Raw genomic sequence first — 21,782 nt, 5'->3', positions numbered from 1 at the left:
ACATTATTTCAGTTAATTACAATGATCCGGGTTTTCAAATACCTACTCTTAATGATAATTTTTATCTTGAATGTTTTCTTTTCGATAATACTTTACAATTGTATAATTATTTTAAAAAAATTGTCATTAAAAAATAAATAAAAATAATTAAAATATATTAAGTTATTAAAACCCAATTTTTTATCAAAAAATTATTAAATGTGTTGAGTAAGAATTTTGCTCGAATACGAAGAAATGAAATATGTTTTTCGGTTTCATACACAATTTGAAAAAAGGATTAAGGTGTGTGTGTGTGTTTTTTTTTGTTTTTAACTTAATTTTTGAAAAATAGAATCATTTTTCTATTACATTTTATGCTACTTTCAAATTGAATGTGTTTTTAGTAACAGGGATTAATTATAATAAAAATATCCCAGGGTAAAAATAAAAGATCCGCCAGCAGTGTGTGTCAAACCCGGGGCTCCGCACCGCACCAACCACCAACCCGAGAGCCCACACGCTTTAAATCATGTGACGCCCAATTTCCCAGTCTGTTTGCCCTAGTGCTCCAAACTCGACCCTACACATCGTCTTTAGCCTCGAGAGGATTTTTCTTCTTCGGCCAATTCTTCCTCACCGTCGTTGTCGGAGAGTTGGAGAGCTCTGAGGTAAGTATTCTCTTTAAATCTCTCTACAAACCCTAGCTTCATTCTCCTCCTAGGGCTCAGCACTGTTGCAACTGAAAATTTTAATTTTTACTAAATTTATTTGGTAGGCTCCATTGAGTTTCTGTTTGTTTCAATGAGGAATTTAATTGCAGTGTCGGGGGAGGAGGGGGGCGAAGATTATTTTATTTTTTTCCCTGGAATGAAGATATGAGGCTTTTAATATATGCATTAAGTTTATGTTAATTAGTTTGGAACCTGAAATGGATGGGAAGGATGTTGTAGGAGAAGGAGTGGGATCTAGGCATGTTGTGGTAGGTTGAGGTTGATGTGGCTCAGCTCAGAGGTGAGTAATCTCTAAAGCTGCATTTACAAACCCTAGCTTCGTTCTTCTCTTGGATTTCATCATGGATGCCATCGAAAACTTACATTTTTTTTTCTAAATTTATTTGGAACTCTCGGTTGAGTTTCTGTGGGGAATTTAATTCCAGTCAGAGGGAGAATTTTTCCATGGAGTGAATCTTAGGGGGTAATGATATGCATAAGGTTCGTTTAAATCAGTGTCGAGCCTGAAATGGAATTTTTGGGAAGATGGGGCCAATGTGGTGAGGTTTGTTGCTGGGAAATTATAGGAGAAGGAATGGGATCTAGGAATGTTATGGTAAGTTGAGGTATGAGATGAGTAATCACTAAAACTTTGTTAAAACCCTAGCCTCATAACCCTTCTGGGTTCACCACTATAGCAATTACAAATTTTCCCCTTTTTGGTTTCTAATTTTTCGGGGATGCTTGGTCAAGTTTCTGTTTGTCTCAATGAGGAATTTCATTTCAGTTGGAAAGAAAAATTTTCCCTGAAGCAAAGCGAAGAGGCTAATAATATAGGCATAATGTTTGCATAAATTAGTGTTGACCCTGACATGGAATGGGAGATTTTCTGTCAAAACAAAGAAGTGGGGCCTTTATGATCTGGTTTGTTGCTGGGAAATTGTGGAAGGAATGGGATATAGGAATGCTATAGTAGGTTGAGGTTGACATGGCTCAGCTCTTAGATGAGTAATCTCTAAAACTCTCTTTACAATACCTAGTTTTATTCTCCTCCTGGGGTTTACCAATATTGCAGTTGAAGGTTTCCTATTTTCTTTTACATTTCCTAAATCTATTGGAACATCTGTTGGGTATCTGGTTATTTTATCCCAGTTGGGGAGAGTTTCTTTTCCCTGAAGCAAATTTAAGGGTGTGAGACATCACTAAATATCCATGAGGATAGATGGGAATTTTTTTCATAGAAATGAACAAGAAGAGCCTCTGTGCTCCGATTTATTGCTATAGAAATGTTGTGGTAGGTTGGGTAGATATTGCTTTGGACAGAAACTGCACAGCGAATTCAATGGACCATTAGTGTTTAGAAGTTTCTGGAATTGATAGTTCATTTTCATGTATTTTGTTTTTCTATTTGTTTGTTGTTGGTTGCAGATTTCTGTTGCAATAAAGGTTATTTCTTGAGGGTTTTTTTTTTTTCAAGTAGTAGCTTGATTGATTAAAAGTTGAACAATGGATTTTGATGAGTATGATTATTTGGAGAAAACTGTTGAAAATCCTGAATCACAGAAAGTGAAAGAGACTGTTAATGGGGGTGATGAGACTGTTAAATCAGGGGAAAAGGAGCGTAGTCGCAGTTCAAAGCATAAGAGTGAGGACAATGATGATGATTTGGATCGCCGTTTGAAGCGCTCAAAATCTGGAGATGATTCTCGTGATCATGACAGGCGGAAAGAGAGGGGATCATCTCATCCTCGCTCATCATCCCGAGATGGAGAGAGGGACCGCCACAGGAGTAGCCGTGAACACAGAGAAAGAGACCGAGACAGAGACAGGGATAGGGAGGAGAGGAATGGGAAGGAGAGAGACAGGGAGAAAGACAGAAACAGAGAGCGGGATCGTGATCGGGATAGGAGAGAGCGGGATCGCGAAAGTGAGAGAGAGAGAGAGAGGGAGAGGGAAAGAGAGCGTTCCCGCAGAAGCAGGAGCCGATCAGAAAAGCATCTAAGTGAACGGGATGAGAAAGACAGGGAGAGGAGTCGGGACAGGGAGAATAAAGAAAGAGAAAGAGAGAGGGAGATAAGGGAGCGGGACAGAGAAACCAGGTAATTACCCTTTTTTATGTACTCATCTATTATACTTTATGATTGTCACATCAAACTACATAACTGATTTAGCATGGCATATGTCTATGGAACCATTCATTGCATGTGACTGACTTTATCATTTCTTATGATGTTGCATAGATTGGTGCAATTATATATTGCAGAGTTTCCTGCACTCTAAATTGACTTCAGTTTAACCAGAATACTGTAGATAAATAATTGGTTGAATTCAGAATGCATTTACTAACTGACTAAATTCTACAAAATCAGTTGTTTGTTGTATTGGTTCCATGGCTCTGTATTGAGGGTATTTTCAGTTTAAAGTTGCCACAATAAAAGAGGAAATAAATGCTAACTGCAATTGAATTGGATATCTTATATATGTTTTTGTGAATGTGCTTGTTCAAATCAAAATGAAGCAACTAAGCTTGTTTAAAATGTTATTGTTTTTTGAATCAAAGATTGTCTTTGGATGGTTATATTTCATGTTAACTTGCAATGAGCTACAAACCATGCTGGATGGTGTTAAAATTTCTACAAATAGGGTATCTTGTTAAACACATGTCAACAGAACCCGCCAATTAATTTTAATTTTTTTCAGTTGAGAGTTGTCAGAAACTGATGTTTCTTTCCGATTGAAGATTGGGAAGTAAACAAGTTTAAGATATGTTTCTCCTAATTGTCCTAAGTGAGTAATATTGAGAAAGAGAGTAGATTTAGAGTTATATTTAGGAGGACCTCTTGCTGGAATGCATCAATAAACCTCCAAACATACTAAACAGCTTTTAAAGTTGTGATATATAAGCAGTCATTGGTTGGAAGATCAAGGTAGGAGAATTACTTCATGTGCAATTTTGGAGGGTGATCATGATGGTTTTAATGGAATTATTGTGGGGATGGGAGTAAGGTATCCTTTTGGAATGACTCTTGGTGTGGGGATGTCCCCCTTCATACTTGTTCCCTGGACTTACATATATTTTTTTTTTTTGATCAGTAAGTGATATATGTATTGAAAAAGAGACGCTAAAGAAGCGACTCAAATAGTTACAGTATAGAATAAAAACGACTCAGCCCCTTACAAAAGAACCCACCCCTCTATGAAAGCACAAAAAACCCTCTTTCTTAATACATGCACACCCAATCTATAAAATCTAATAAGGTCGAAGGACCATCTTTTATCCACACTTTGGTTTCCGACCATAGCAAATACACAAAGGAAATTTTCAGCTTTTGTATAGATAGCACCCCGTCCTCAAAAGCAATTGAATTTCTAGCCTTCCAAATGACCCAAAACAAGCATAACGGTCCCAAAAGCCACGTCACCTTCCTCTTCTTGCCCATAAAGGAACCTCTCCAACCTATTAGAGTTTCCTTAACCGAACGCGGAAAAACCCAAGAGACTCCAAAAAAAGAGAGGAGCAAGGTCCACACCTCCCTTGTTCTTTCACAATGAAGGAGGAGGTGGTCAATCGACTCCCCGCACTTTTGGCAAAGAAAACACCTATTTGCCAAAGCCCAACCCCTCTTTTGCAGACGGTCCAAAGTTAGGACTCTACCCCACGACGCCTCCCACGCAAAGAAGCTTATCTTGGGTTGAGCATAAGACATCCAAATAATCTTTGAAGGAAACCAAGCTGACGACACTTGCTGCATTGCCCTATACAAGGACTTTACCGAAAAAACCCCATCCTTTGATTCCACCCATCTCACCCTGTCCTCCTCATCCACCCTCACCATCTTTCCTTCCAAACACCTAAGTAACCTTCCCACTTCTTCCAATTCCCAATCATTAAACTGCCTATTGAAAGTAGGAGTCCAACTTCCCCTCCTATCCCCCTCGGCTGTCCACACTTCATTTACCCATGCCTCTTTTGACGATGCTATGGAAAATAAAGAAGGGAAAGCCTCGCTTAAAGGGCTGGTACCACACCACTTATCTTTCCAAAACCTCACATTCTTACCATTCCCCACCTCATAGCCAAAAAAAGGGGTTACAAATTGTCCCACCTTATTTATAGCTTTCCACAAACCAACCCCATAAGCCTCCCTAATCTCACAAGATCTCCATCCTCCTTTCTTCTCCCCATACTTCCTTCTAATCACCTGATTCCATAAGGCCGTTTTCTTGTTAGCAAAACGCCATGCCCACTTTCCCAGGAGAGCCTTATTGAACAACCCAAGACTCTTTACCCCCAACCCTCCTTTACCTTTATCATCACACACAATCGACCACCTTACTAAGTGAGGTTTCTGCTCAAGAGCGCCTCCTCTCCACAGAAAATCTCTTTGTATCTTTTCCAGTCTTATCCTAACCGCCCTTGGAATTTGGAAGATGGACATGAAATAGATTGGCAAGTTGGACAAAGTACTCCGAATTAAGGTAATCCTTCCTCCTTTTGAAATGTACTGTCGCTTCCACATAGCCAATCTCCTTTTGAATCTTTCCTCTATTCCATCCCAAACACCACTAGATTTAAAAGGAGCACCTAAAGGCATTCCTAGGTAGGTGGATGGTAAGTTTCCCACCTTATAACCAAATTCATCAGCTAACTTTCCCACATTTTCAACTCTACCAACTGGAATCAATTCACTCTTTTCCATATTCACTTTCAACCCTGACAAAGCCTCAAACCACATTAGCAGCCAGCATAGGTGTGTCAACTGATCCTCTTTAGCTTCACAAAAGACCAACGTGTCATCAGCAAACAACAAATGTGTAATCTGGACCCCTTCGCCCCTTCTTCCCCGAACCAAACAAGGCGTCAAAAAACCACCACCAACTGCTCTTTTCATCAAACAACTGAAAGCCTCCATCACTATTACGAATAAATAAGGCGAGAGGGGGTCTCCTCGCCTTATGCCCCTCGAGCTCTGGAAAAAACCCATTGGACTGCCATTCACCATAACTGAAAATCTGACAGTGGATAAGCACCACTTTATCCAATTACACCACCTACCTCCAAATCCCATTTTCCCCATTACCGCTATCAAAAAATTCCAATCCACATGGTCATAAGCTTTCTCTATATCTAATTTGCACATTATTGCCCCTCTATTATTTTTCAGGATGGAATCTATTGCCTCATTAGCGATCAGAACTGCGTCCATAATCTGCCGCCCCTCCACAAAAGCATTTTGAGATAAAGATATCACTTTAGCTAACACTCCTTTTAACCTGTTAGCCAACACCTTAGCTAACCATTTGTAAAGCCCTCCCACCAAACTTATTGGCCTAAAGTCCTTTAAGTCCTCAGCCCCCCCTTTCTTGGGAATCAAAACTAAGAAGGTTGCATTCATGCTTCTGACAAATCTCCCCGTCTCATGAAACTGTCTGAATAAATTCAAGACCTCCACCTTCACAAAATCCCAAGCAAACTGCCAAAAGGCCATTGAGAAGCCGTCCGGCCTTGGTGCTTTCTCACCGCAACAGCCTTTCAGCGCTTCAAAGACCTCCTCCTCTGAAAATGGCTGCTCCAGCCTCTCTACCTCCCTCTCTTCCAGCCTCTCAAAGTTTAGCCCTTCAATACTAGGCTTCCAATCACCCGGGTTTGTCAACAGTTCTTGGAAATTTCTGCCAACCTCCTCTTTGATTTCACTCTCCTCAGTAAAACACCTCTCATTCACCTTTATTCTATTCAGTTGCTTCCTCCTTCTATGAGCATTTGCCATTTTATGAAAAAACTTGGTGTTTCTGTCCCCCTCTTTTAGCCAAATTTCCCTAGACTTTTGCCTCCATGATACTTCTTCCAATAGAGCCCACTTCTTATATAACTCCCTTGCCTCCTTCCTAACTTCTTCTTCTTCTATTGACAGAGAACGAACCATTTCTTCCTTGTCCCAGTACTCTATTAAGTTCCATGCTTTCTGTTTCTCTAAATCAATCTGTCCAAAAACCTCTTTATTCCAACTTCTTAACAGCGGTTTTAAGGCCTTCAGTTTTTCAGTCAATATGAAACTAGCCGATCCATTCACTTGAATCCCCTCCCACCACTGTCTCATTACCTCTTTAAAGCCCTCACTTTTCAGCCACATGTTCTCAAATCTAAAAGGCGTGGGTCCTCTCCTCATTCCTCCCCCATCCAGAAGAATCGGGGCATGGTCAGAGATAGGCCTAACCAAGACAGTTTGGATGGCCCCTTGAAAATGAGTTTCCCAATCCTCAGAAATGAAAAATCGATCAATTCTTGATTTTGATCGATTATTGAGACCACCACACCACGTGAACACCCCCCCCTTGAAGTGGCAAATCCCTTAATTCTAACTCCTCAACCACCTCTGAAAATCTCCTCATTGCCTGGGTTAAACGACCTCCTCTGCTCCTCTCAGATGGGAATCTAATCATATTGAAGTCTCCTGCAACGCACCACGGCTCATTCCATAACCCTTTTATTGCCCCCAGCTCACTCCAAAAATCCTCTCTCTCCGCTTTTGCTGTGGGCCCATAAACTCCTGTGAAACACCAACAGAACCCATCCTCACAGCTCTTAAAACGACAAGAGACTGTAAATTTGCCCACCTCCATCTTCTCTAATTGCAATACCCTGTTATCCCAAAACACCAACACCCCCCCAGCCGTCCCCCTGGAATTTAAAAACCCCCATTCCAAACATCTTCCAACCCCGAGGCTTTTGACCAACCCATTTGACATCTCCTGGATTTTTGTTTCCTGAATACACACTAGGTCAACCTTCTGTGATTTAATCACATCCTTTATCACCCTTCTCTTTTCCTGGTCGTTTGCCCCCCTTACATTCCACGACAGAATCCTTAGTTTCATCTACCAGACTCTTGATGGCCCCGATCCTCTACAATTCCTCCATAATTCACCGACCACTCAAGTTTCTTTAATTCACGATCAAATCTTGAAAGTCCCTTACCTTTCCTTTTTTTTCCTGTAACCCTCTCAAAACAATCCCTTCTTTCCCTAATTTTATTGAGGAGTTGCAATATCTCCCTTTCAAAGCCTTCCGAAGGCATTCCCAAACACTGACAAAATCTTGCCAGACAACTATACCTCCAACTCTCCTCGTCTTCTCCTTCTTTCTCAACCCCTTCGCCTCTCCCCTCTTCCAACATAAAAGAAACCCCCACTCCCATCTGATCGTCCCTTACTTCCGCCAGACACACTCTCAACGGAGTAAAGTTTAACTTCCCTTCACTTTCCTTCTCCACGGCGTCATTACCGCACCTTTCATCCATCTCAATCACAGCCCCCTTTCCCCCAGAGAGAGTAGAAGAAGAAGAGACCCGTCCCCCCCAAAAGCACATCGCAGAGGGCTCAAGATTGGAGTACCTGGAATTTTCCTCCATCAGCCACTCGTCCGCAAGGGAAGCCCTTTGTTTCTCGCTTCTCTCCGCTGCAGACGGCATCCCGCTGGGCAAGAGTTCTTCTTAGAACCAAACTCTCTGAACGTGATTGTCCTAAAGAAGCCCTAGCTTCTTTTAAAATACTTCCCTTTGTGGGCCTAAAAGAAGTGCCAGCCCACAAGGCCTCAAAAGACTGTCCTTCTCTCATAACCAGATTGGGCCTGCAATCCTCCCTATTCGGCCCAACCCAAAAGGAATTTAAATGGCCAGCACTGTAGGCCCGCCCTGAACTTACATATATTGCTTTGAATGAAGGCATAAGATGATAGATATCAAAGTTTCGACAGGAGAGGAGAAGCATTGGGATGCAGATCTGTATTTTTGTTTTTTTTTTTAATAGTTAATAATGATTTAATTGGGAACTCAGATCTGTTGAAACTTCTAACTACAGAGAAGTTGCAGTTGGAGATTCCCTTTGAAGTTTTGAAAAGTTTTATGAGGTTGATGTTGAGAGAAGCATGGTAGAGATTCTGTTCAAAATTTTTTCATTCTTAGCTTCTGAGGGAAAGGGAGAAGAAATATTGGTTCCCTTAATTAGGTCAAAAAAGTTTCTCTTTCAAGGTCCTTTTTACTATGTTTCTTGATCATATTATATCGTCCACTCCTTTTTTCTTTGATTTCAGACTTATTAGACTTGAGTTTGCAATTAGTATTATTAATTTATTATTAGGAAGAGGGGAGAGATAACAGTTGTGTGTGTTGGGCGGGGGGAGTGTTAGTCTTTGAGGGAGGCCAGGAAACAATATGGTAACAGCTTGTGCTTGTGAAAGCACGTTTGGAGGGGGAAGGGGGATGGGTGGGAATTCTCTTGAGTTTATTGTAACTGGGTTTTGTTTTTTCCTTAATATGTTTTTGTTGGGGTGGGGGGGCTTGTGTTGTTTTTGATTTGGTTGGTATGGATGCACAAATTGTTGGAAGTTGACACAAGATTGCTGACTCTATTTACCTGGAAAAGCAGTAAGTGGGTGGGCATTGATTTCTCTCGTGTTGGTGAGTTTTTTAGGAGATATTTACCTAGATGATGGCAGGTTGGCTAGGAAGGTTTTGATTTGTTTGGATGGATGCACAAATTGTTGGAAGTTGACACAAGATTGCTGACTCTTGTGCGTTTTTATGCACTTTTAATACATTCTCTTATAGAAAAAAAGATTGATGACTCTATTTAGTCCTTAAAGTGGCAAATTTTGCGTCAATGTCAGGTTACCTGGAAAAGTAGTGAGTGGGTGGGCCTTGATTTCTCTCATGTTGGTGAGTCTTTTAGGAGATATTTAGCAAGATGATGGCAAGTTGGCTAGGATGGTTTCTTGGGGGAGACAGGAAAGCAGTAAGGAGGCTTGGCCTTCTATTTTCTGTACAGTGTTTACTGAGAGATTGTAAGAAAAAGAAAATATTTAAAGGTTTTGAGTTATTGGTATTGGAGCTCAGAGTTGATCTTAGAATCCTTACCTAACTGGAAAATAGAAGCTGTCATGGGTAGAAGAATTTTATTTCAAGGTCAGTTTTTGACAAGTTGGGTATGGCCAGGACTGAAGAGTGATATCTTTTTGCATCTTTTCCTTTTCTTTATTGCACTTTTTAAATGTATTGTGTATACTTCCCATGTAATAGGGTAGGGCTTCTGTTCAGTGTGCTTTATTTTAATGTTTTTTATCTAAAAAATAAAAAATAAAATCTTGAAGGTTTATATTTAATTGTATATTTGTCTGGTAATGTTCTCTGGGTTTTACTGCTCAGTTATTGATCTATGAAAGTGTCTTGTCCAGTAGTAGTAAAAAAATGGTAACCATATGAGGGAACAAACGTATAGTTTTGAGTAAAAGGGTACTTCTGTGTGTTTTCTTTTTCTTTTCCTTTTTTTTTTTTTTTGCATTTTTTTGGTTGGGGGTTGGTATGTTGTTGTTTGTACGAGGCTTTCTGCTATGTGCAGTGCCAGGGTACATCTCCCAAGGTTTGCATGCGTTTTTTTGCCCTGAGTATTCTGTTAAGCTCACTTGGAAATCACTTTAAACCCTCAGTTTTGTGTCCTTTTACCTAGGATGATAAATCTGTATCCAAGACCAACTGGATGCCAGTCTTGTTGGTTTGGAGCTCACAAAAGTATTCTTGGTTGTAAATAGATTCTATTTGTCAAATTCTTGTCTCCTAGTATAATTCTCACGTGATTCGGGGATTTTATACTATTATCTAAATGATTCTTTCGCTAGTAGTGCTTAAGTTTCGTATAACTGTTTGTGCTATTTAACAGTCTTAAACATTCTCAATATTGAACATTAGATTCTGGGAACTCGCAGATATGCTAGAGCAATCTTCAGATGGTCATTCTGGCAACTGAGCCAGGCTCTGGAACTCAGGTCATGGGTTTTAAATGTTCCATCCTAGACTCTGTGGAATCTATTTAGAAGCTTGCATTGCAAGATTGGGGTTTCAATGTTGGAGGTTTTGACAGGGGTGGTGATGTCATGTTATGATTTTCATTATCCTCCACCTTTGAACTCAGTTGCTTAATTATATTTATTCTGTTGCAGAAATGCTGATGAGGGAGTGATGGCCTTTGCTTAACAGAAGCACTTCATCTTCTGATGCTTGTGGGAAATTCAATGTTCAGTTGGCTACAAGATTGGCCAACAATTCTTTTGCAGGATTTATCATATTATGATTAGTATGTTGTTTGATTGCCCCTGAAGTTTTAGGTTTTCGATGCCCATAGAGCTTCCAACCTTGGGTCTTTTTGCCTTCTTCAAGTTTCAATACTTTTAGGCTTCTTTGTTTCAGCAACTATGCAATTGATTGCAAGTTGTTTCCAAAGTCATCACCTCTAAATGAACTTCTACTTTATTTTTTTCTCTCTTTTGTGGTCATAGGCTCATAGATTCCAATTTTGTATTCCCTTGTCTGCTCGGCACTAGCATACCGTCGTCATCATCTTTTGCACTATCACTACTATCATCATGATCGTCGTCTTTTTTAGTACCTGTTTTCTTTTTCTTCATAAAATCTATACAATTTGCACATCTTGGAGATTTCATTTTTAAATTTCATGCTACTCTCTCTCTCTCACACATTTTTGATTGTGAAACTTTAAAGTTTCAACTTTTTCTCTATGATTATCAATTTCATCAGATGCATTTTTTGTTACTTCTGATTTTCTTTCTTCTATCAATATTATACTGTAATATTATAAAAGTTTAGAGCTTGCATCGAGTCCTTTCACACTGCTGTTTATGCAACTTGATTACGTAGTTTACATTTAAGATTAGGTTGTTTTAGAATGGGAGAAAACATGTTGTTAATCCCTTTTTCAGAAGCTGGTTCATATGGTTAAAAACTTGGTCTCGTTCTACCTATTTTAAATTTGTTCTCCAGGTTGTTTCTTATCTATAAATTAAAAGTTTCTTGATTTCATCATATATGAAAATAGGTCCAGTTGGTTTTGACTTTGTGCAGTTCCTTGCAGGACTATGCTACATTGATTTGCCCCTTATAAACTTGCAGAAAAATTTTGTCATTTTGGAATTGTTCTTTTCTTTCTTCTCACTTAATTTTTTTAGGCTTTCTTCTGTCTTGCTTAATAATTTGAGGCATTTTGCCACATTAAACATATTGTCATTTCAAAAGGCAAACATTTTTCCTAAGTTATTTTCTGTTCTCTAACTTGTTTATTTTTTATCTTGTGCATGGTCATTTTCATCAATGAATCATCAAGTTGGGTTAATTTTGAGATTTCCATTGTCTTGCAGGCGACATAAAGATAAAAAGGAAGAAGTGGCAGAGCCAGAGGCTGATCCTGAACGGGATCAGAGGACCGTGTTTGCTTATCAGGTTGTCCTAATGTATTTGGTGATGCGTTTGTTTTTGTGCCACACCTTTGTTACCTGCACTTCTGTAGTCCCTGACAATGTTTCTGTTGTCAATTTCGTCAGATTTGTTTGAAGGCGGATGAAAGGGATGTCTATGAATTCTTCTCGAGAGCTGGCAAGGTCTGTACTTGTTTTAATATTGGGTGACATGGCTTGTGATCTTCAATATTTATTTCACAGTTAGTACTAGGCTTCATCCCCTTTGGATGCAGTAATATACATACTCTAGTACTTATGTCATTAATTATTTGCCTTACTCTTAATTTATATACGTGTTTGTGTATTATGAATTAATTTCACAATGCAGTTGGACTCAAAAAGAAATCCCTAAATTTTGGAATGTCTTCAGAGTACTGGAGCTTCATATATGAATTTGATACTCTCATTCATGATTCAGATTATTTGTATCAGACTAGGTTCTTTGTTGGTATTTATGAATGTGAGCCCTGGTAGTGTGGTTCAGTTTCAGGTAAAAAACTTAGACATGGAGCAAATAATGCTAGAATGCTCCCTAAAAATCATAGGAAAACCAAAAAATTAATTGTGAATTTATAAAATTAATAAAACGCCACATGTGTTTCAGAATGCCATTTTCGAGTGATTTATGATCCTATTACATGTCATCATCTGGTATTATATAGCCAATTTGATTAACAAATACAATTAATAGTATGTGTCTTTTTAGCCTTTGAGGTCTACCTCAAATGGTAAGGAGTTGGGCTGGGGATTTAGGAGGGGTTCAAGGATTGGGTCCCAATAGGGACCAAAAAGATTTTTTTTTAGTATTGGACATTAAGTTGCAAAACATTTATAGAAAGTAACAAAATGACGAAGAACATTACAAAGCATGGAATTACAATTATTTCATACTACATACCCGATATACATCCTTTCTTGTGTCTACATCCTGTATACATAAGGTGCATCCCCTTTTCTTGGCGCTCTTTTAATAGATTGCTTGGTTTGCTTTCCAAAAAAACAGCCGCTCTTGCAAATGCTACTTAATATTTAAGAATTAACTGCAAGACATGATACCAAAAGACAACTATAAGCATGAAATATATTTTTTTTGATTAGTAAATGAGATTTGTATTAAAAAGTGCCAAAAAGGGCGCACCAAAGTACACACGATGTATACAATGGCAGCCAGCTATAAACATGAAATATATTAATAAATCCATGCAAATAAACCAAGCGCAAACACTTAAGTACCAAAAAAAGCAAATGCTGAATGTAGTCCCAAAATACAGCTATAAGCATGAAGCTGCCGATCACCCTCTCGTCCACAGTCCTAGAGTGATCAGCATTTGAAATCTAGATGTGAAAATATATTTTGTACTTATGTCTGCAATAGATGATTTATGCATCTGTTATGTACAAAGTTTACATGACGTTTAAGTAATGAACTAATGAATAATTATCCTACCATAAATTTTTTTATTACCTATCAAAAAATAAAAAATAAAAACTAGAATTAGCTTTTTAATAGTGGCCTAGTGGGGATTAAAAACCAAAAATAGTAACTTAACTACTGAACATAGTGTTGAAGACAACACTTGTGATAGAGAGGAAGGTTAAGTAACAATCAAGATTTGAAGAATGACCAACTCTACAGGACTAGCCCCATGTTGAGTGGCAATGGAGCTGGACATCTGGATTGTTACCACTGGTTCAACTTCTGTGGCTGTAGAAGGTTGAAAATAGAGAACATTAGCAAAAAATTATAACTATATATTTATATATATTTTTCAATCCTTAGAATATTATCCTGTGGAAAAAATTGCCATTATCATGTCCAACATATGAATTTATAGAAATCAGGTGGTATTTAGGAAGAACCATCCCAACTTCTTTCTTGTTAATGAGAAAGCTATGATTAACTTCCAAAATCTGCAAGGTTGTTTGATTGATTCTTTTATTCAGAATGAAGGACGTAGTGTCCTTCGAGTGGTTGAAAAATGGATTCGATGGATTCCTCCAATAGATGAAAAATTTAAGCTAAATTTTGATGAATTAAAGATGGGAAATAAAAGTGCTTCCAGAGGAGTGATCAACGCTCTAATGGAATTATTAAAGTAACTGCAAATGGGCATCTAGGCAGTGCATCAATAACTGTTGTAGAATGTATGACTTCAAGAGATGAGATGCTAGCCACTAGAAACAATGGATCCCTTAATCTGAATATTCAAGGTGATTATAAAATAGTGATAGATTGCTATGATAGAAAGGATAACATTCCCAATTCTAGTAAGATATTAACTGGGGGTCTTTGGAAGTTAACTCAAGAGTTAAATATTTATAAATGTTATCATAGTTATAGGGAAGCGAATAGAACAACAGATTTTTTAGCTAATAAAGGTATTTGCAAAGTAGTATCTATGATTTAGAAGTCATATTTCCCTAGGGATGTTATAAAATTTGGATTTGAAGGTTGCTTTGGATCTCCTTTTGATTTTTTTTGATAGATAAAAAGGTAAATATCTTAAAAAGGGCTGCCAAAAGAGTGACTCAAGGTATACAAATCATTTACACCAACCGCCAAGCGGCAGCACCAAAAGCCATAGCTACAATATAGGAATGGCTAAAACAACGCCACTCTCCCTCAACAAGATCCCAACCAATCATAGAAGCTAATGAGAGTTGAAGGAGCATCATTTATAAACATCTTAGTTGAAAGAGCTTATATTGTGTTTATTTTAAATTTTATTTTTGGGTAAGAAAAATGGGGTAGAGAACTCTTTTTCTCGTTGGAGCTTTACTATATGAGATGAGGCTGAATAATGGCAAAGAAAGGAAGACAAGGTTGCAAACTAGTTTTTTAAAAGACCTTGGGAATATGTACAAACAAAATATGTGTTGTGATGCATTCAGCTTGTTGGTGCTGTTCAACTCTGAAGAGACGAATCATGTACATTCCTTGAAACCACTGAAGTGTTTTCTTGTTGTCAGATCAAAGCTGAGAACAGGAATTTTGGCTGATTTTTCAATTGTATATTTTCTAGATCATATCAACTTTTCATGCAATTTGTTTTGCATGAACATGCATGCATGTGTACTAATGCCTGGGTGCATGTCCAACCTGCCTGTTCTGGTGCAATTGCAATGATGATATAGTACCTTTCATGGAGGATCATTTTTCTGCAAGCTGATTCTTTTTGTTTCCCCCCCTCCAAAACTTACTATGATTTTTCATTAATTTTGCTAACACCTTTCAATCACAAAGTTCAGGTACGAGATGTGAGGCTTATTATGGACCGCAATTCAAGACGTTCCAAGGGAGTTGGGTAAGTTTCTTTGTACAATTTGCTAAGATAATCATCTTGTAATAAATGTTTGGTTACTTGCGTACCTTGTAATTAAATGATTTAAACTGTTGGCCTGATACACACACACATATTTGCGGTTTTGGGGGGAGGGGCCAGCCATGCTTGGTTTGAAGTCTTGGTTGCTGATGCTCTTTAGTGAATATTGTCGCCAGTGTGATCATTCTTTACATTCTTTTCCTTGATAATATTCTGGTCCTAATATAGCTTTCTCCTCAGATATATTGAATTTTATGATGCAATGTCAGTTCCCATGGCAATAGCACTCTCTGGTCAGCCTCTCCTTGGTCAACCGGTGATGGTCAAGCCATCAGAAGCTGAAAAGAATCTGGTTCAGTCAACTACAGCTGCAGCTGGTGGACCTGGAGGGCTTATAGGGCCCTATTCAGGGGGGGCTAGAAGGCTGTATGTCGGGAATTTGCATTTCAACATTACAGAAGATCAACTTCGGCAGGCAAGGATTTTTAATCTCTCCATCTACAATGGAAAATAATGGATCTGTTGATTTTTGCGATTGACATGAGTTCAGCATGATAGAAATGCATGGAAATGGGAAATCCTGAAACAAGGGCATGGATGTGGCTAGCACATGGCAATACATTCACATAGACTAGATGTAATGAATAAATATATTTGATTAACCTATGTTTTTGCACTAGCAATTTTATAATAGGAAGAAGTTATGCAATAGTGTATATATTAATGCTATATATACTTATCATTATCTTTCATTTGCTTCATTGAAGCAAAGTAGTCATATTTTAATGTGTCCACCCAGTGTTTGATCCTGTGTGTGCCCTGGTATAGTGTGGGAAAAATGTTTTAAAATTACAGAAGTGTTTGAGATGTGTCCAACAAGCCTGAGTGTTGTATTAAATATGATGCCCAACATGGACAGAGGTCCTCTACAGAAGTTTCCATTTTACATTACTATATGACACTGAGGGATGCAGAATTTACTACAAACAATTGTTGGGACTGGAGTCTTTCTTGTGGCTATGGCAATGGGTGATCTTGCATGGGTGACCCTGACCAAGCCTGTGACTTATGGACTTGGTTGATTTGTTTCATGAATTTATCTTGTTTATCAATTATGAGAAATTTTTATACATTTTAGATATCTTATGAAAAGGTCTACACTTTACACAGGATTTTTAAAACAAGCTCATTGCTTTCTGTCAACTTTTTGTTGTTGTAATTACCACAGGCCTTAGAATTCTTGTTAGGAGGATAAACTATTGTATTTCTTCTTGGAATTCTAGACTTTGTTCTTTTTCCATGGACATGGATCAGTTAACATGATGCGGAATATGCAGGTATTTGAACCGTTTGGTACTGTAGAACTTGTGCAACTGCCTACTGATCTGGAGACTGGACATTGCAAAGGTTTTGGTTTTGTGCAGGTGAGTATGATGTTAACATGTTATGCTTTAGGAAGTGGCCCAAGAAGGCTTTTATATTGTTTTTTAAGTGGAAATCCAATTAAAATTGTAGGCTTATGTAAATAAGTTGGTCTCTTGCAGTTTGCACGTCTAGAAGATGCTAGAGCTGCACAAAGTTTAAATGGACAATTGGACATTGCTGGGCGGACAATCAAGGTAACTCCACTATTATTCTTTCCCATGCATGTCCCCACGCTTATTCATAAATTTTATGGTCAAAATTCTCATCCCTGTTAAATATCAACCCACAAGGATTAAATTTTTTAAAACTATTGAACTTTTTTTCAGTGAAAAAATAAGATCCTTGCTCTGTTTTTTCAGTTAGAACATGCATTAGTAACATATGTAATCAGAAAAGACATGGGTAGATTTATATGGATCATGTATATTTTTTGGGGGTGGATTAGAATGTACATGGCTGATAGTTCTTTGTCCATGTTGTGGACTTCATCGATTGGCTGAGCTCTAAGTAAGGTGAAGGAGTTGTTTTTTGTGCTTTCTGCAGCATCGTTTGGCCTTTCGGCCCCTTTGTAGACAACGTATATGCCTGTACATGCCCTTCCGTTAGGCACTTTTAGTATGTTCTATCTTTGCCTATCAAGAAAAAAAGAAAATTCTAAGTATTGGCTGATACTGGGACAAAGTGCCTAATATACATCAGTGTCCATGTGATCTGATGTGGGTTTATCGTTTGATACATGAATCAAGTGAAAGCATTGTTCAGATAAGTTGTTTAGGTACTGGATGATACCTTTGTAAAGATAGGGAAAAAAAGGAAAAGGGTGATACCGTGATATCTCTAGTGCCATTGGTGTATTAGGTTATATAGCTGTGGGATGGCATGACACTAACAATATAGAAACTAGGTTTTTTCTTGTGGAACCCATTGGAATATGGTAATAGGCCAATAAACTGAGTCAAGCCAAAAAATTTGGCTATATCTAGATTTTGATAGTGAGCTCAGCTAACACGTTCAAGCTTCGGCTGTTATGTTTAGTGGACCTCAAGCGTCTTCACAGGGTTAAATGAACTTGTAAATCAAAATAATTTCATTATTCTTTTTTTTTTGGAGGAAGTCATTGAGATGCAAATTTTCTGATCCCAGCATGTTCTGAAAGTCTACTCAATTCTTCATCATCTCTTATTGGCAATTATTATTTGTTGCTTATTTCATTATTTCTTTTGAGTATGTTTTTGATAGGTCTTGTTTTTTTTAAAAAAAAACTTTTAACCATAGGGCACATTGCCTTGGCGTTGATGGGCCTAATCAAGTCCAACTTTTAGGAAGCTTCTTTCTTCCTAATTGGTGAAGCCCATGCTTGGGGTTGCTCAAGTATATACCTGTCTGCATTCAAGCTCAAAAGCTTGAGCTTGGCTAATGAGGGAACAAGAAGCTTCTTAACAAGCTGCTGGACCTAAGTTATTTCCAGGCTTCTTAGTATGTTTACAGCCTTATTTTTTAATGAGGTCCACCAATGCTGTCACCAAGATGAATATTTAAAATCTAACTTACAATGCAGTTGAAATGTTTAGTCCAATTCGCATATCTGACATTTTGTTCTCTTTTATTCTAGGTTGTATTCTTCTGTCATTCCCACATGCATGCATGGTGTATAGGGTACACCTTCCTTAATGTTGATTGTATTAAAAATCCTTCTCAGGGATATCATATCCTAGAAGATTGTTTTATATCTGTTCTCTTTTTGGGTTCTGTTTAGGTTTCAGTGGTTACTGATCAAGCAGGATTGCAAGATATTGGTGCAAATGCAGGTGATTTTGACGATGATGAAGGTGGTGGTTTGGTGAGTAATGCCTCTTTTATCCAATTATATATAAGAAGGTTGAAGTATGTTTTGTAACTCAGTGAGGTCATGTTTTGATGTCATTATCTGTTCAATCTGTCTGGATTGCTCTTGGCTAATCTAGCCAAAGCAATTTAATGATAAAAAGAAAAAGAAAAAAAGTGGTAGTGCTCCAAGTATTGTTTGGCAATTAGTACAACATTTCCATTTAGCTAGAAAGTCTAAGACTGTTGTCAGCATTTACTCATCACAAATGGTTAAATGTCTCATATTATTTGTCAGCATTCACAATTTGATTCCATGAGTAAAAATCAGTCGTAAGTGCTGCAAATATCTAGTGTTTATGACTTGCAATTGCTCTAGGCAATGGGCATGGTTTTGTGTAATGGAATATTTAAGATCAAGCTTCGAAGTGAGAAAATAGAAGCTCTTGTCTCAATGCCTCCTTGTCCTAAGGATGTGTGGTGTGCTGCACTAGATGCTGTTTCTACATGTACACATTTTATCTTGATTATCCACACGGTTATTTTTATGGCATGACTGGAAATGTGAGAGGAGGAGTTGCCTGTGGGTTCTGGTTCTGATTACATCAATTCAAGAAAGAATTTATGCAGCAATACAAATTTCACGTGAAATTTCTGTTAATTCCTCCTTTAATAATATCACCTGAGTGGCAGATCTCTGTTCTCTTTATTTCAGTGTATTTGGTGCTCTGCAGTTGGGTGTTTTGAAAATACAACTGGGTAGAAACAATTGAAAAAGATGATTTCACACTGTAAGGAAATGTGTAGCATAAATTTTGTTTGCTATATATATATATCATGCATAGGTTCACACACCTTTTTCATTCCTGTTCTTTTTTTTATATCTTCTGTTCTGTTGTCTCTTTTGTATATCAATTAACAACTAGTTTCTACTTTTCCTGAATTTCTTGTTAGGATTTACTATGCTCATCTTGATAACTAGCAATTTAATCTGCTGATGTAACATATATTTTTAATGATTTCAGTCCCTGAATGCTCGTTCTAGAGCAATTCTCATGCAGAAGTTGGATCGCAGTGGCACCACTCCAGGGTCTGCATCTTGCCCAGCTTGTATTTGTATTTCAGTTTTTCCTTTTTTCTTTTTTTAAGTAAAGAATTTGATTTAGTTTCTCTTACATCTACTTCCATTATCTGCAGCATTGCTGGTTCACTTGGCTCCCCTGTGCTTAATAACCCTGGCCTTCCTCTATCAACAGCCCCTATTCTTGGTGCTGCACCTGTAGTGTCGCCTCTTGTTGCTCCTCTTGTACAGGCCCCGGTTCCTGGACTTGCAGGATTGCCAGGTGCTGGTCTTCAAGTTCCAGCTGTTACTGTTCCTTCCATTGACACTATTGGTGTCCCCAGCGAATGTTTGATGTTAAAGAATATGTTTGATCCCAAATTAGAGGTTGGTATTGTGCATCTATTTGAAGTTTCCTTTTTCTGCTGGTATTGCTTGTTATCCTTAAAATGTATGAGCTTTTGCAGACGGAGCCAGATTTTGATCTGGACATTAAAGAAGATGTTCAAGATGAATGCTCTAAGTTTGGAACAGTGAAGCATATCTATGTAGACAAGTAAGTTTAGTACTTTTCAGATTCTTATTTTTGGCGTTTTAGCTCGGGTTTATGAGATATATGGGATTTGGTATGCAGTGAATGATCGGAAGCTTTGTGCCAATGGATACCAAAAGAAATTCTGATTTCTTTTGTTATCATATGTTATATGTGAACTTTTCCTATGTATGGATCAGTTTCCTGATTTTTCCAGTTTACTTGACACCTCATCCTTTTCTAAGCCAACTCACACCAGTGGATTCCCAGTTTGGGCACTAACTACTATAACATTTGCAAGCAGAAAAAAGAAATTGTAAAATTTCTTTTATAGAGAAGTTGCTTACTGCTGCTATGTTACCATGTGAGCAAGCAAAATAGAACCAGACTTCAAATTCTTACTGTATAATTTTTCCTTGTGGGAGCCCTATGTGGTGATTTTATATCCCATGCTTAATTTTCTGGTATTACATCTAAGACCTTATGACATCTAGAACCTTGAGTTCCATTTGCTGCATTTTCTCTTCCATTTGGTAACCTTTTTAAGCATTCCTTCCTTTGATTAAATGTTATGGTTATGTTTTGTTCCTGGAAAGTTTGAGGTAAAGAAAATAGAGAGAAAATTTATAATAAAAGAAAAAGGTAAGGAAAATTTATAATTTTTCCTTTGTTTGGATGTCTATGGAGGAAAAGCTGAGGTAAAGAAAATTAAATTGTTGAGGAATGTACTTTCCCCAAACGTTATCTAAGTAATATGGGGAGGAAAATCTCTTAGCATTTTCCCTTCTCTTTTCCTTAGCTTTTTTTTTCCTCACCTTTTTCCATGACATCCAAATATAAAAAAATTCATTTTCCTTTCCATTTTTTTTTTACTTTCTCTGTACTTTCAAAGAACCAAACATAACCTAAGCGTACCTGCATTTTCTTCAGTGGAGTCTGAATTTTCTATGATACAACTATGTTGACACATGGGACTGGAGACAATTCAGAGATGCTGTTTCTGCTGCTCAACTATTGTGGCTTATCATTTTATTTGGTTTACAGGAATAGTGCTGGTTTTGTATTCTTGCGATTTGAAAACACACAAGCTGCAATAAGTGCACAACGTGCCCTACATGGTAGATGGTTTGCTGGGAAGATGATCACTGCAACATTCATGGTACTCATGCTGCTTATTCAAATTTATAACTTTAAATCTTTCGGCATTCAAATGCTAACTAGTTTTAAAATTGTTTGGATATGCAGCTGCCCCAGAACTACGAGGCTAAATTCCCGGATAGCAGATAGAGTGCTGGATTCTAGATTCTGGATTCATTGCTGAGTCTAAATCGGAAAATAGCCAGTATACCTGTTAATATTGGCTTTGAATGTACTTGCTCTGATGTTCTGATTAGGATGGCAGATGCATGTTGCAGGTCTTTATGTAACAAAATAACCAGTTTATCATCTGGGTGTTTCACCAGTTATAACTGCCACCAAAAGCTCACAGTGAAAGGGCGGGTTGCTTACAGATTTCGTGAAATTATCACTCTTGTTTTTTTGGTTGAAAAATTCAGGACTGTTTGTAAACCTTTTTGCCACTTATTTGTTTATTTTGCCACCAGTTTTCGATATATTCTTTGTGCTA

The 21,782-nt window shown here is 37.9% G+C and overlaps 1 protein-coding gene across 1 annotated transcript; it reads left to right on the top strand.

The window, feature by feature from the left end:
- The first annotated feature begins 447 nt into the window (after positions 1–447).
- On the top strand, positions 448–21,782 carry LOC100253813 (uncharacterized). The gene is made up of 14 exons (XM_002279851.5): positions 448–647; positions 2,118–2,788; positions 11,893–11,974; positions 12,076–12,132; positions 15,241–15,296; positions 15,555–15,789; positions 16,652–16,738; positions 16,859–16,933; positions 18,496–18,579; positions 19,589–19,653; positions 19,761–20,010; positions 20,091–20,179; positions 21,200–21,314; positions 21,401–21,782. The coding sequence occupies exons 2-14, from the start codon at positions 2,196–2,198 to the stop codon at positions 21,440–21,442; spliced, it is 1,830 nt and encodes a 609-aa protein (XP_002279887.2). The 5' UTR covers positions 448–647; positions 2,118–2,195; the 3' UTR covers positions 21,443–21,782.

Source organism: Vitis vinifera, chromosome 3 (genome assembly GCF_030704535.1).
Source record: "Vitis vinifera cultivar Pinot Noir 40024 chromosome 3, ASM3070453v1".
Taxonomy (NCBI): Eukaryota; Viridiplantae; Streptophyta; class Magnoliopsida; order Vitales; family Vitaceae; genus Vitis; species Vitis vinifera.
Note: the sequence above shows the minus strand (reverse complement) of the source record. Positions and strands in the feature narration are given on the sequence as shown.

Coding starts and splice junctions, on each gene's coding strand:
- LOC100253813 (XM_002279851.5), top strand. CDS start 2,196: ATGGATTTTGATGAGTATGATTATTTGGAGAAAACTGTTGAAAATCCT. Junction 15,790..16,651: donor CAGAAGATCAACTTCGGCAG/GCAAGGATTTTT, acceptor CGGAATATGCAG/GTATTTGAACCGTTTGGTAC. Junction 16,739..16,858: donor AAGGTTTTGGTTTTGTGCAG/GTGAGTATGATG, acceptor GGTCTCTTGCAG/TTTGCACGTCTAGAAGATGC.